The 15,977-nt window shown below is 27.0% G+C and overlaps 2 protein-coding genes across 2 annotated transcripts in view; both read left to right on the top strand.

Moving 5' to 3' along the window:
• Window positions 1-5,767: 5,767 nt before the first annotated feature.
• On the top strand, window positions 5,768-8,563 carry LOC112596104. The gene is made up of 7 exons (XM_025341601.1): window positions 5,768-5,866; window positions 6,396-6,471; window positions 6,564-6,642; window positions 7,465-7,588; window positions 7,664-7,750; window positions 7,835-7,882; window positions 8,285-8,563. The coding sequence occupies exons 1-7, from the start codon at window positions 5,807-5,809 to the stop codon at window positions 8,531-8,533; spliced, it is 723 nt and encodes a 240-aa protein (XP_025197386.1). The 5' UTR covers window positions 5,768-5,806; the 3' UTR covers window positions 8,534-8,563.
• Window positions 8,564-12,405: 3,842 nt separating this feature from the next.
• LOC112595867 overlaps window positions 12,406-15,977 on the top strand; it is a 5,216-nt gene continuing 1,644 nt past the window's right edge. The window contains exons 1-3 of the mRNA XM_025341255.1: window positions 12,406-12,436; window positions 13,840-13,918; window positions 15,885-15,964. Of these exons, the coding sequence (XP_025197040.1) occupies window positions 12,413-12,436; window positions 13,840-13,918; window positions 15,885-15,964 (183 nt within the window). The 5' untranslated portion in view covers window positions 12,406-12,412. The remainder of the gene's footprint in view (window positions 12,437-13,839; window positions 13,919-15,884; window positions 15,965-15,977) is intronic.

Genomic DNA, 15,977 nt, shown 5'->3' with positions numbered 1-15,977 from the left:
AAAATTAGTATCGGATAATATATTTCCCGAAATGTAATATACAAGAATAAAATTCATAGAAATTATTAATACAGACAATAGTAAATAACATGACAATTTGCTGTAAATTCAATAATTTTCCGCGATCTTTCCTCGGCTTACATGTATTTAGAACTTAAAATAATTATCAAGTCTTCTCCTACTATAATACTATCCACCATTTACTAAAAATAAACAAAAATTTGATTAATATTTTGTTTTCTAACATATATAATAATAATAAAAATATTCGTTAATATTTGAAAATTATTTAAAAATTGGATTCTATTTTTTGGTTCAATATGGTGTTATGTCTTATGCGTTACAAACTTTAGCCAACCACCAAGCCACCTTATTTAGGAAATAAAAGTATTTTTTAACCTAGAAATTACTTATTAATTTTAAATTAATACAATTAAGTATTGACACATTTTTGATTTTTCGCTGTTGTAAAAACTATTTATTTGATTATTATTGACAGTTATCCATTAGGTATATTATTTTTAATACTTTTATGTATTATTGTTATAATAGCTCATGGTCCATGGCTACATAGGTAGAATTTTTAATCAAGGAAACTAAAATATTAAAATCATTGATATGGTGGTAAGTGGTTATTTAATTTTGTTTTTCTGCTTAAAAGTTTACTCTTAATAATAAAAGAAAAAAATCTTTTCTGATCTCTCTATCTACGTGACATCTACGTTGCAGTTAATTGCAACGTCAAATTTCAGTTTTTCGCATTGTTTATGACACCGACACCCTATCAATAATTTACTAACTTCGCTCTTGACGATTAAATGTGATTTTTCCAATGATCTCATATGTTTCATAAACGTATCATATTGTAATAATACCATCTATAATATTACCTATATAGTATATACCACAGCCTTTTATATAAATATACGTAACACAGTTGCGCGTGTTTGCGGTTTTAGAAAATTTACACGTAAGGTGTAAAAAAAAAAAAAAAATCACGACGATAATATTATAATATGTTGACGGTGGACACACAATATTATTATATTATTATTATTATTATTATTATCCGATAGCCACGTATCGTCGTCGTGCTGCAGTGTGCAGACGTGCAGTGTCTGATAACACTCGATTAGGTACCGCACGTCCTGCAAGTCGGAATCGGACACCCCATGGACACACACACACGCACGCACACACGCCAACCCTTTTCTATTCTAATTATGCAAAGTCGAAATAAAGCGCAAAAGGGGGAGCCGCCGCAAGTATAATGGTGTTACGGTTCCGGTGCCGGCCGTTGTTTGGTGATTTATTACAGTGGCCGTAAACATTGAGGCTTCACGCGTTTCTCTGCATACGCGGAAACCGGTTTCCGGTGTTTTACGCGACTATCGGCCAGTGCCGTCCGCGAAAGGAAACGCTGCTCACCGTGTGTTTTGTCGTTGAACCAGTACCTTGTGCACGTAACAATGTAATAGTACCCTCCTCGCGGACTCGCGTGTGACCAACGGTCGCACAAAACAAGGGCTGTAAGTGCATTGTAATCTGCGAGGGAATTACCTAAGCTAGCGTAAACATTGAAAGGATTTACAAAACGTTTTTTTTCCTTTTATCTTCTCCCGTTGCATTCCTACTCGCTGTCTGTAGGTACTGCATATACGGCGGTCTTACTGCAACCGCGGCGGGAATAATAATAATAATAATAATGATAATAATAGTTACTTTCGAGAATAGCGACCAGCCGGATCAAGGACTTTATGCGGGGATTAAAACGAAACAAAATGAAATATCATATAGGTACGTGATGTTTTACGGCCGCGCTGGATATATGCTTCGAAAAATCAACACGTGTTCGCATCACAATGGTACCGGCTAGTGGTGGCATCCAGATGACGATTACCGAGGAATCCGTTTTATTTGATTAACCAAAACGAAAATAATTTCTCTGGAGTTTTATTGGTTTTAAATTTATAGGAATACCTATATCTGTAACGTGCTGCAAATAAACATCGTGCTGAGAATTTTTTCGCCGGAAATTCGTATTCCGATTATCGATTGAAACAAACCAATTAACCGATATTTATAATTTTCGTTGTTATAACTTATAAACTAAATGAACTATTTCTCTTTAATTAATTTCCAAAGTAAAAAAATTTGATTATCAATTTTAATATAGTAATAATCGTACACATAAGTAAGGAAATAATTTATTAAGTTTATATTACTCGTAGTATAAACTTCATAGGCATAATTGTCTAATGTATAGCAAAATATATATGTTTAAGTTTTATAACAGCAACAATAAATATTAAATAATATATTATTTTATGTTATATTCTTGAATAAAATCTATACATGATATGAATAAATAATAATAATACAGTTAACAATATAATATTATAATAATTCTAGTAACTATTTTTATTTAAAAAAATACTTGTAGCTTCCGAGTATACAATTAATTTTTTCATTGTATTTAACTATTAGTTTATGCATAGCTCGTTGCACATAAAAAAAACTATATATATATATATATTTTATTTTGTGTTAAATAAAATAACTTTTTACAGAATATTGAGAAAATAACAATTATACTCATAATATAGCTACAGAATATTCTCGATTTCTTGGTGTATCGAGAACCAAACAAATTGTTTTTTATAATGAGAAGAATTCTTCAAAGTGAAATCTATATTTTCTTTAATGAAATTTTTCAAGTAAATAGTTTCTAGAAATAAGTTATATCGTTATATGTAAATAAGTATAACAATTGTCAGTTGATTTCAGTCATTACCTATTATTGTGGTATTAAAAATGATTTTATTTTGATAATCATACAACAAATATATATATATATATATATACTTATTATACATTATTAAAAAATAATTAATTATAGTAAAAAATATAAACTGTAAATAACTCAAGTAATGCAATCAAAAAAAATAATAATAATATAATCAGTTATTGTAATTTGTAGATATAATGGTATTATAAGTTTATATAAATTATAAATTTATAAATAAAGCATCATGTTACCGTATGTAGACAAATAAACAAAATAATTCGATTGGTATCAATACAATTTCTATTTGAAAATTATTCTCACCTATTTTTTTAATTTTTTTATTAGAGTAATTTGATATATTATAATGTATAGTGTTGATGTTTTATGGCCTAATTATGACCGGAGCCTTAATTAATTATCGTGTTACCTGCAATGGTCAATATGAAGGGGATTATTATAACACCCTACTTCGTTCCCATCAAAACCAGTTCTGGACACTAGGTATCTTTCTCCCTCGTCGAGTATTTAATTAAGAGTGCTAAACTGGTTAATTGTCTTTTGTTCACTGTGTATAGGCATATACCGATGTTTGTTTAGCGGCTAAGGGAAAAGGGATAGATATCCATCCAACCCCAACTATGTTTATGTTAATTAGCTTATAGCCTTTACTATACGGATGAAACTTGATCTCATTACAACAATATACGATGTAGGTATTTTTCAATAAAAGAGAGAATATAGATAACGCATTCAATAATACTCCTTTTCCTTAGCATAAATTTTGAAATATTGCAGTGTTCAAGTGTGGCTGTGAAAAAAGAATAATCAATGTTAAATAAAATGAAAGCTCACTGTTAGACTTATTATAATATAATTGATTGTCTTGAAATATTTTAAAACTTTGAAATCAATTTAAAGAATTGTCAAAAGAACAATTTATTTCATTTAAAAAAATGTAACTATATCTTTCATATTAAATTCGCCATCGAATATTCTATAATGTTGACAAAATTGATTTTTAAGGCACAATTTTTTAACAATTTTACAATTCAGGTTTTAAGAACTATCATAAATATATTAAAGTAATATTAGAGTAAAATTATATGTAAATAAGAGAAAAAAATGTAAATTGTGAAAATTGTTGTACTTATATATTTTTTAATTTATTGAATATTATTGTATAGGTATAGTTATAATTGTAATGAATATTTTAAATTTCCTATTATTTAACATAAATAAAAAAAATTTTATTTTGAATTTATTTCCTTGAATAAAGATTATTATTACTATTATTATTATTATTATTATTATTATTATTATTATTATTATTATTATTATACAATTCACGTCAGAGAAATTAAATTAAAACATTTAAGATTACAGAAACAAACGAATAATTTTTGTTTAAATTATATTTTTTGATGTCATTTAATAATATATCAATACTGAATATATATTTAGTTGAGTGTTATTTATAATATTATTACTTATTTTAATTTTATTTTTAATTTATATTTTACACTGCTTTTTGGATGCCGAAATATTTACGAAATATAATTTTATTTTTAAGTAGGCATTATACGTGCATATGTAAAGATTTATTAATGAATAAAATTTACTTGTTTTTTTTATTTCTGTTAAAATAACCAACACAAATATATACTCACAATAGAATGTCATTATTGCCGTAATAGATAAACTCTCTTTGTATTATGTATATTTGCACATCCTGCGTCCTGCGCATTCTATTTACTTATTACGATTTACGGTCATCAGTTTATTACTCAAAACGATCGTACAGCTAGTGTACACTATATTCTGTGCAACACACATTAACAAATTCGAAATTGTTTATTTATTTATTAAACCATTAAGTTTTGTAGCGGATTTTTAAAAGACTTTTACGCGTGTAATACGCATTACATACCTTCGTCATATTTATAATTTCATTGTAATAAATCTTAAACGATATACATGTAGACAAAACGTAACCGTACAGTTTTTGGCGTTTCAATATACTTTCTTATTGTAGATGTGGTAAATGACAATTTGACATTACGTCCGTACCTATATTATAATGCAATCATGTATAATAGCTAATAATCGTTTACAATGTTCGCTTGTTCATAATTTTATCCACACAATTACCTCACTGGCACACATAAATATTTATAGTTATTCATCGCATTAATATTATGATCTTGGTCAATCGAACTGGCCGAAAATTATTGGCATCATTGAGATGACTCGACGAAAATCTGGAACATTCAGGTCGCTTAATTTCATACGTAATAATTTAAAACGCTGATGTCTTTCACGTAATATTTTAGTAGATGCGTATTGTAATACTATGTTGTAAGGCAGATTGAGCGGCGTCTTGGATTTCACCAAAAAATAACCTAAAATATAAACCAAAAAAAAGTCATATGAACTGCAAAGCACTATATTACGGTACAATGAATAAAATGTATTATTACGTGTTTGAACTCGTAAGTAGGTATACCAAAATATACGCCTTATAGCACTTTATAATATTGTATAAATTGCATAATTATACAGCTAAAGTTCTACGCGCAGACCGCACAACCACAACGACTGCAGTTTTTGCAAACCGCTAACAGCAATCGTAGCTGCAACACGCTGGAAAAGACACGGGCTCACACTCCATAGGTCTCGTCGGAAAACTACCGTGTAACAAGAAACAATGCGTTTTGATTTTACGATAGTGGCGGCAATATTATATATTGTGCACGGCGCGTGCAATATAATAATAATAATATAATAGTAGTGTGCAGGCCGCAGACACGCGGAAATCCGACACGATGCTGATAATCGGAACGGGTTTCGTTACGATCGATTTAGGCGATTTCTCGTACCTACCTCGCCAGTGTAGTACGTGAAAACTCTAAAACTAATACGAGTACGATATATATATATATATAGCTATTCGTAATAATAACCATATCAGACTCGCTGAACGCCAGTGGATAACACAGCGAATAAGACCGTCGTGAAAACATGACGTCCCCTGTCGGGCCGATCTGCAGTCCACGCTATTTTTGTCTGCTATTGGTGTCGGTGAGTATTTGATAATAATTGTAAAATATATTAATATATTTATATAGCTTTACATTTTAAGTATTATAGTAGTTATCTGTATTGAGTTAATGGCGGTAATTATATGCCAGCGGGATATCGAGACTTTTCCTAGCGTGGAACGCGACTAATAATGGGCTATTCGTACAAATAATAATTATACATTCCTACTTATAACTGTAAAGAAAAATAAACTGAATAAAGTTAACATTGATAAAAGTTAAAGTGATTTATTAGATGAAATATTATATAGGTATATTTTTTTTTTAATTTAACATTATAAATTCTGTTCTTATTTAGTGCAAAACGTGAGTACTTTAATTTATTAATTATAACTTCGAGAGCAACATGTTCTGAAGACTTCAAAATAAATATGCATTCAAAAATCACTAAATATATTCAAGACGAACAAATTAGAGGGCCCATCAAAAAGTTTTCCCGAACTAAATTATGTTCATAGATCACCACTTTAATTATTATAAATAGTTATGGTTTTTTTATTCAATTGCAGACGTGCTATTATTATGGCGTAACTACGGCCATTACAGTAGTCGATCACGTGTCCAAGGATCGATACGCAGCCGGAGGTAAACACACCAGCGACCAACGACAATATTATTATATACCAATCAATATTAGTATAACTGTACATAACACGGCCAAATATTATTGTTAACAGGCAGCAATAGGGACACCGTTGACGACACGCATTTGCGAGAGAAAGTGGAAGACGAGGATGCGGAAAACAAGCATTTCATGTAAGCAGCCGCACTGATTTAAATGTACCTATATTATATGTGTGTGTGTGTATACCTTATTTATTTCGAATTAACGTGTCCGAAGTCCTGTGATACGAAATGGTTTATTTCAGGTGCAATTATTACTATAGAATAAAAGTGAAACGGTGGCTGAGAAAATACAAACCCTTTTAACTTACATAAGACAACTACGTAACGATCCGAAAACACAAAAATAATAATAATTACATTATTTTTATACGAGCATCGTGGATAGGTTTTTCATGGCTTTTTCTATGCCTTCACTCATCTTCTCCTGTAAATTGTTCTGTGTGATTGAAAAAAAACATATTTTATAAATAATTTGAAGAATTTATAATTAGTTACAATAATCTAAAGTAGAATATTTTTCTAAAAATGTTTATTAATATCGAATAATTTCTGTTATTAGCAATGGCATTTAAAATTTGGTATACATATGGAACTTTATTAGGATTCCTTTACTATTTTTATTTAATCATTAAACCATTCAATCTTAAATTATAATTATTAAAAAAAAAAGAGTATTCGAGGTTTATACACAAACTTTCTTAGAAAAGTATCTTGATAAAATAATATATTGTATTGTAAAAAAAATAAAAAATGTTGTATAAAGTGTTATAATAATATAATTTTACTTCAAAGTATTAATGAAACGTTTTTTTCAAAACCACAAAAATTAACATAGAAATCAGTAAAATTATTTACTACATGTATTAATATTTAATAAATGTCATGGTTAACTATATGGAAAAATTGATTTTTAGTATGTTGTTTAATCGAATATTTCTTTGCACGTTTTAGGGACGTTTATTCATTGCAAAGCGGACCACAACAATTAGAATTTGGACATGTGTTCGAGGATCCAAACGTCTGGGAACAGAGGTACGAGAAAAAGGATTTCGACACCCAACGGTACCAAGGAAAGGTGTGTTTTAAAAAAAAAAGTGACAATACATAGTACCTACTCGTAGAACGTTCAATATGTGTTATGATTTAACAGGTGAAATGGGGTGACAAAGACGGCAGTTACGGTGAACAGTATTGGGATTTAAACCACGGCGGCGCTGATGAATTATCCAACGAAAACGTGAGATTATGAGATAATTAGTAGTTTCTTTAACTATTGTTATAAATATTGTTGATTACACATGTAATCTGTTATTTTGTTTAGGAAAAAAATGATCAATACGAAGCACCTATCCCAATCGAATACGGACAGGTAAAATCCATATTTATTACTAATAACATTTAGTTTATGCATTTATTTTAAAGTAGTACGATAATATATGATCGAACAAATTAATTTATCTATTTATTTAATTTCGCAGTACAGAAATTAAAAAAATTCGCCATATTTTTCTTATATTACTAAAATATTTTTTAAGAGGTTATTAAATGGCGGCTAATGAACGGACATTATCTGGCCCGCACATAGACAAAAAAATAATAAGCACTTTTAAATTTATTATTTTTGATTTTGTCTTTACTTTTTTTTCTGTAAACATATACATTATATTTCAAAAGCATCAAATAACTTTAGGATTCTTAAAATAGTAATTCAAAAATATAAATTGGTGATTACTGGCCTATATAATATAATAAAATATATTTTTAAATTTAGGAGAGCCGTCAGCGACTCGTTATTTATAAGCCAATGACGGTTACACTCCTTAAGAATAAACCCAAGAAATCCGTTAGAAATGTACAAGACTATCCGAAACAATTAGTAGAACCATCAGAAGCATCGACAAATATAAGAGGCGCCACTAAAAAAACAGCTCCTGTTTTAGTTTTTGACATGAAGACTGGAGTAGTCATGGACGAAGCCACGGGAAATAAATTTATTTTGAAACCGATAAATAATCAATAATTTATTTACAATATTGTTTTATTTTATAAATTTTACTATAAAAACCAGAAATAACTACAAAGGTTATTAAACTATAATACTAAGAAACGTAATTTTTTACTGTTAAAAATTATATTATTCTTCAAATATTATAATGTACCTAATTGTATTAACACTAATTGTTTTTATATACATAACTATTTTTTTTTTTTTTATATATACTTATTCTTTATTAATTTGTTTTATTAAACTCTTGAATTAATGTTATCTTGTACAATATTTATGCTTCAGAATACATTAAAAAGATAAAATGTATATAAGTTTAAGGAAAACAAATATAAAATAAGTAAACTAAATAAGAATAATTTTCCGGCAGTATCTCCTAAGTAAAATGCAATTAATAAACCAAAAACGATTTGTTTTAAGTTTTCACTTTTTTAATAATCACCTAAATTTTAAATAATTCAATAAACAAATAACTTTGTATTATTAATAATTTTACATAACACAAAAATAGTGAAAGTTATTTTTTAATTATGAGAAAACCTAATCATCAAATGGTTGGAATTGATTTCTAAGTCAAGAACTAAGATAATTAGAGTTAAATTATGCATTTTCTAAACAACCAATAATGTTTCATAGGTTTGCTTAAGAATGAACATATATTATAGGTTAAACGAATAATTATTATTTTTTCATACAATTTAAAGTAGATATCGGTGTATTGAAATCTGATATAAATAGTTGTTTGTATATATCGTTTATCCTATTATATTATAACCGTTTCTTTAACATTTTATCGCGCGATATTAAAATTAAATGAATACCTTCCAAAGACAGTTCGATAATTGGCTGTTATTCGAATCGTGAAAATTTACAAGAAAGAAAATAGGTAAATAGTCTTAAATTATATAAATAATTCAAACGAAAAATTACTTTTTTTTTGTCAACTTATATTTTTATAATGCTTTAATATCAGTATACAATTGATTGTTTGAACATATTGACAATAAGTAAAAAAATAACTCGTTGAGTTATAATATATTTTATATTTTATATAGGTAAGTAAATTATGATGATAACAATAATAGAAGTGTGCAGTGCAACATATTATATCATAAAATATAATATAATATTTAAAACCTACAGAAGACCTGGTCCATTACATAAACTTCTGTCGAAAACTGAGTATAGATTGGTATTTTGTAACGACTATTATGTTATTATTATTATGCCGACCGTCTATAGTTATATTATAAGTGACATTTTTCATTCGTTCATAATTTAGTTACACATAATAAGAGTAATACAGATAATGATGAGCCCTAGTCATTTTATTTTGTATAACCCTATTTGATATGGTTGGCACTAAGAAAAAAAATATAGGAACCTAATTAATGTTGTATCGAGCAATCTATGCTCACCGTTTAGTTTGACTCTCTTTTCCCACGATGAAAATAAAAGTTACTTTCACTGAAAAATTTGAATTTGTTTTGTACTAATGTGATTGATTCGGATCTGGTAATCCGTATCCAAGAATATTACGATATATTATTATATTACACTATCAAATGGTTCAAAAATCAATTACGCTATAAATCATAAAATAGGTACCTAGGTATATATAATTTAAATTAAAAATGTATAGTTATAACTTATAATTCCATTATAGTCATACGCTTTAACGTTTATATACTCAAATCAATTAACATGAAAGTGAAAACATAACGTACATAAGGAGATGATCCTAATTTGTTTTATGTATTTATTTACCTATATAGGTGCTACGATTTCAATGGGAGATTATAATATTAACAATTTTTATCGGTACTGGTTAATAGTTAGAACATAATTAATAAGGACGAAAATATTTAATTTGCGTTCTGAACATGAACGAACAATAAACGTACATATACATTAATACTTTTAAATAGAATTAAAATACACACAAGCTAACTGGATAACAAATATAACTTCGTAAAATCGAAGGTTTGTAATTTTTTATGCACACAATAATATTATTGTTATACATACACTATTCATAATTTTAATAATCAAACCAGAAAAATTACAATGACCATTTGACACTAGTGAACATTATTTAATTTATATTTATGTAATTAGTACTATATAAGCGTTTATAACCAAAGAGATTATGAGGTGACACATAGGCAATCAAAATAATTAGAAACGTTACTTATATGTCTGTACCTATGTAATATTTATTTATGTACATAGTTAGTAGCATAATTGATTAAATTTATATATTTATTATTTAATCAATGGTAGTACCTTTAATATTATCGCTGTATACTAACACTTTTTATTTTCCAATGTGCTAACTAAAACATGATTAAAAAATTCAAAGCCGTGTGTACAATATACTTAAATCAGTTAATTATTTGCAGTTATAATAAATAAAAATAATAAATTTTTTTTGAGTTGTTTTGAATTTATTATTTTAAGAATATATATATTATATTATCTAACCTTAATCTGAACTGAAAAATACGTCAAATATTAATATTATCAATTAATAACTGAGTGGTAATAGAAATAAGCAGATAGATAAGTAATTAAAAATACTTAATATTGTTTATACCTATACTATATTAATAAATGTTTAATGATAAACTATTGCACTTATAAAATAATTTTAGGGAAAGCTAAATTTATCGAACAATTTTCAACGTTTATTAAATAAATGTAAATTTTTTCACAGTTATATTTTGAGGAGTTTGAACTGCATTTTTAGAAAAACTGCATAGGAAACATTTAGTAAGCAAATATCTGGTATTAGATTGTTGTCTTGCTTTGATCACCTCAAATCCTCATTTCAGAGTAGTCAATTATCATTATAAACGTTTTAAATAAATTATAAATTTTTACATAGGTACAATACAATTATTATTGTTGGAAATAAGTTTAACATTGTGCTTACTGTTTACATAACTACCTACGCAAAATTATTGTTTAACAACATTTAGAAAAATAATAATTATTAATTTAACATTTTAATCATATTATTTTAATGTGATAATGATTACAATAGTATATAAGTATTTTCATTTTATTTATTTTTTTTTACCGTTATTGAGATTTCAACTTTAAAATTATTTTATCTCGAATATAATACTTTACATAGTAACATTATCTTAAATTTTAAATGTTAATACCTAAAAACTAATTTAGAAATTAAATAAAAATTAATCTAAAAAGTTGTTATTATTAGCTGGTAGTTAATATTTTCTTCGATCCTGTGTTATAGTACATTTTACAAGCCAAAAATTATTTATCAATTGAAGTTATTTCTTTATAGGTTTAGGTAATACACTTTTGTTATTTAAATAAAATATTGAATTGTTATTATTATCATTTATTGTTCATCTATGATGTAATTATGTATTTGAAACTAACCTAGATGTAATGGGTTTATCTTAAAATCAAATTAAATACGAACTTTATTGATTAACTTTGTGGTAACAACATACACGCAATCATCATAACTAAATAAATCTTATAGATCGGAGTCTTTGTGCTAACAATCTAACAATATGTACGATTTGACATTTGAATTGGTTGAGGTGGGGATATTATAATTATAAAATAATATCATTTCTTTCATGATAAAATACAATAACAAATAAATATATTTCTTTTGAAACCTAACATGGAGGGGAACAGGAGAAACCAGCCTAGGCGGTTCTAATGTCAACCATAATAAAAAGTCAATCTGTACGTTGTAGACACACGTCGAAGCAACTGAATAATAGTGATCTACTCCTACAAAAATAATTTATACCACCTACACTATTTTAATAATAACATATAGTAATATTCTTTACACAGTTTTTATCTTATTTTAACTTAATGTTTAAATAGTTTTAATAATTTTTAATAATGCAGTTTTTCTTTTATTGTTTGGTAAGTAAATGTAGTATTTTTCCAAAATTGAATGAATGCATTATATGTCGTACAAATATTGATAATTCTATTATATACGTTTGAATTTTGGGTATGTCATGTAAAATGTTTGTAGTATTTTAGTATATATACATAAGATAAATTTAATTTTGAAGAAATTTGAGCTTAAAATTTTGTAATTTAAATACTATAGTATGAAATATTAATAAATAATGTTTATAACGTACCTACTATAAAAATAAGTGCTTTAAGTCTTCTGAAATAATAACATTTTAGTAAACTTAATAAAAACCATCATTTTTAACAATTCTTCAAAATTACCTACCATGACATATTCATTTTTATTATAAAAAAAATAAAAAGTTTATTGGCTGATTGATTAAACTATGACCAACAGTACATTTATTTTCTATAGATCTTAAGATTCTTTAACTAATTTATTTTTTGTTATTTTTGTAAAGATTAATTTATTTTATTTCAATTGAAAAATAGTATTCAATTCATCTGATATCAAAATTATGCATAAGAATTATCGGTATATAACTCATTATTACCAAAAACTTATATCAGTGTAATTTTGTAAATTAAAAATCAATATAGATGAAAATATTATTTAAATTTTAAAAAAGAATAAAAAATATCTACTTTTGTTTGATATTTAATATTATAGTGTGTAAGAGTATATTATTGGCATCATTTAACTCTAAATGCCAATCCCTGTTATCGATATTATTATTATTTTTCATTAAGTTTTAATTATTTTAAATTTTAGCCACAAATATTAGATAAATATTTCAAATTCGTGTAGAATTAATTAAATTACGCATGTTATTTTATATTTTACTGATTTTATAATAAATAAAAAAAAAGAAAAAAATTAAACCTAATAATATTTAGATTTACTAATAGTACATAAAAAGAATTTAACGGTAATTTTTAACTTGTCTAAAAATATTGTCCTTCCCTTTTTGTATACACATACATATTATTATATGTTATATATTTATTCACACAAGCTATGATATATATATATATATATATATATGATGTTTTTTTGTCATTTGTCACATAAGATGGCACTTTCCCTCGCGTATCAGCCCAATATTAGTGACGGTTTTCAGATGAAAAGAATACGGCGGGACATGTAGGGAAAAAAAACGCTCCAGGTAATCAACGGACAATAAAGAAAAGTAACATGTTATATGTTTTCTTGGCCTCCTTTTCTTTTTGATTCGCTCGAGCATGTGGATATTGTTGCGTAATCAAAAACAAAACGAAAACATAATATCATAAAATCGCAAAAAATACATTAACAATAACGCGACCATATTGATCTCATAAGGTATCCGCCGTTGTTCAGATGTCACGTTTAATGAAAACCAAATGCATGTATATTTTTACAGGTGTTCCTCTCGACCGTATCCGTCGCGGTATTATTCGAAGTCAAAAAGATATACGTCATCGAACGCGATTTCAAGACAGGTATAGCTAAACACATTATTATTTTTTTACTGGATCTACATAATCATTATCACTGTATGTCATAATACATTATGTATTATAATTTAATATTGTTTATAATAATATGATATTTATAACTATACATATATCAGTATAATATAATATACACTATACAGGATATATAATATATTGTATTTTATTGCAGTTGGTGTGTAATATATCAATGTTGTCGTTATACGAAATATACCCACGTGTCACTGCTGACATGAGCTTTAGACTTATAATTTTATTATTATATAGTGACCAAACTCACGTTAATATGTTATTCGTTGAAAAGTATACGCGTAAACTTTGCGTGCTAAATGTTTGGTAAAAAACGACGAAGTATAATGTACCTATATAGTTTAACTGAGCCGATTAACTTTAAATCAACTCGTAAAATATTTCAAAAAAATCTCATATACATTTTACCTCAACGCGACAGTCGCGCCGTAAACCAGAAGCCCCAGAAGCTATAAAATTCGAACGAATACACTATACACAATTACCAGCTGCGTAGTTGTATGCGGACACGCAATAAATTTCAGCGGCTCACATTTATGGGGTAGTCAAAAAATTTCGTGTTGTATAATAAAATGACTAGTTATTGTCGCGTACGGTGCTGGATTCGATTTAACGGTCGTCGTTATTTTCGCAACATAAAATAACGTATACATTTACAATGCTGTATAATATAGTATATTATCTAAGTACAAGTGAGGTCTATCTATTTATTTATTAATTTTTTTTTTTATTTATTTTAGTTCATTTATATCGTTTTTATATATTCATCGATTGCTATTTATGTTTATGTTGTTGAATTATAGTCAAATATGACGCAATTATCACTGAAATATCAAAAATATTATAAAAATTATAAATGTTTACTTATCTGCTTATATTACTCTATCATCGCCGATATCCTCGACTATAAAATGGGACATTTAACTATGCTATAAAATTTACGTACTGAAAATTTGTAATTTCTTGGCTAAAAAAGAAAAAAAATACTGATTCGCGGGATTTATATTCTTCACCATCACTGCCACTATATATGATATAATGATAAATTTTTATATTGCAAAACGTATGATAATTATTTCTTGATAGTGATATAGATATATATTTTGTAGCAATCTGTAAAATAATATACTTGAGTAAGTACGTGCGATTAATTTACAATGTTTCCGAGTTGCGTCGGTCAAAGTAAAAAAAATAACTAGTTGCGGTCGCCCAATATTGAAAGACGTGTCTACGGAATACGACGACCAAGGTTATAAAGTAAATCTTTGAAAGAACATATTATTCATTCCCACATAGGTAGCTACGTAAGTGTGTTTAAAAGTTTTGCAACCGGTCGACATTTTAGTAGAAAAAAATAGTACCTACGTGTTAAACAAATGTTTGTATAAATAAATTAACATAAAATAAAATAAAATTAATAAATAATATCAAAATGTTACAAAAAAAATTCTAACGGATCTGTACTCACTTTTTACATTATTTATGATAAATTTCATTTAATGGAATTAGATACCGATATTCGTTGTTTTTCACACGTAAGGATATCATGATAAAAATTACCCATTTAACCTTTTGCATCCAATTTAGTGAAACGATATATGTATGTAAATAATATTATAAAAACAGATTGCGCTCAAAGCGGAGTAGAGGTATACGTGTGATATCGATCAGTTCACCCTTTCCAATTTTTGATTTTAGGTAAATTTCAAGTAATAAATTGCATTTTTTAATTTTTTAATCAAAATATTTGGAAATTTGAGAGTCGAATTCCAAAACTGATCCGAACAATCAAACAAAGCTTTGCGCCGAGTTCAAAATGCATGCAGTCGTTGCAATGTTCTCCCGACGTTCTTGGCGTTTTATCGATTCACTCGAAAGTCGTGTTATACGTCATAACATAATTATATGTACACTCGTTGCACAGCTGTACTTCGTTCAGGTTACGTATTGCTGCATGCGTTTGCCAGCGAGCTCTCAGCAAGACCTGTTAACGTGAAACGTCAGGTTGTAATATTAA

This window comes from Melanaphis sacchari, unplaced genomic scaffold (genome assembly GCF_002803265.2).
Source record: "Melanaphis sacchari strain LSU unplaced genomic scaffold, SCAv2.0 Contig2_pilon_pilon, whole genome shotgun sequence".
Lineage (NCBI taxonomy): Eukaryota > Metazoa > Arthropoda > Insecta > Hemiptera > Aphididae > Melanaphis > Melanaphis sacchari.
Note: the sequence above shows the minus strand (reverse complement) of the source record. Positions and strands in the feature narration are given on the sequence as shown.

Excerpts from the sequence above, each read along its gene's own strand:
- LOC112596104 (XM_025341601.1), top strand. The coding sequence starts at position 5,807 with ATGACGTCCCCTGTCGGGCCGATCTGCAGTCCACGCTATTTTTGTCTG. Across the intron at positions 6,643-7,464 it reads GCGGAAAACAAGCATTTCAT|GGACGTTTATTCATTGCAAA; the intron begins GTAAGCAGCCGC and ends TGCACGTTTTAG. Across the intron at positions 7,883-8,284 it reads TCCCAATCGAATACGGACAG|GAGAGCCGTCAGCGACTCGT; the intron begins GTAAAATCCATA and ends TTTTAAATTTAG.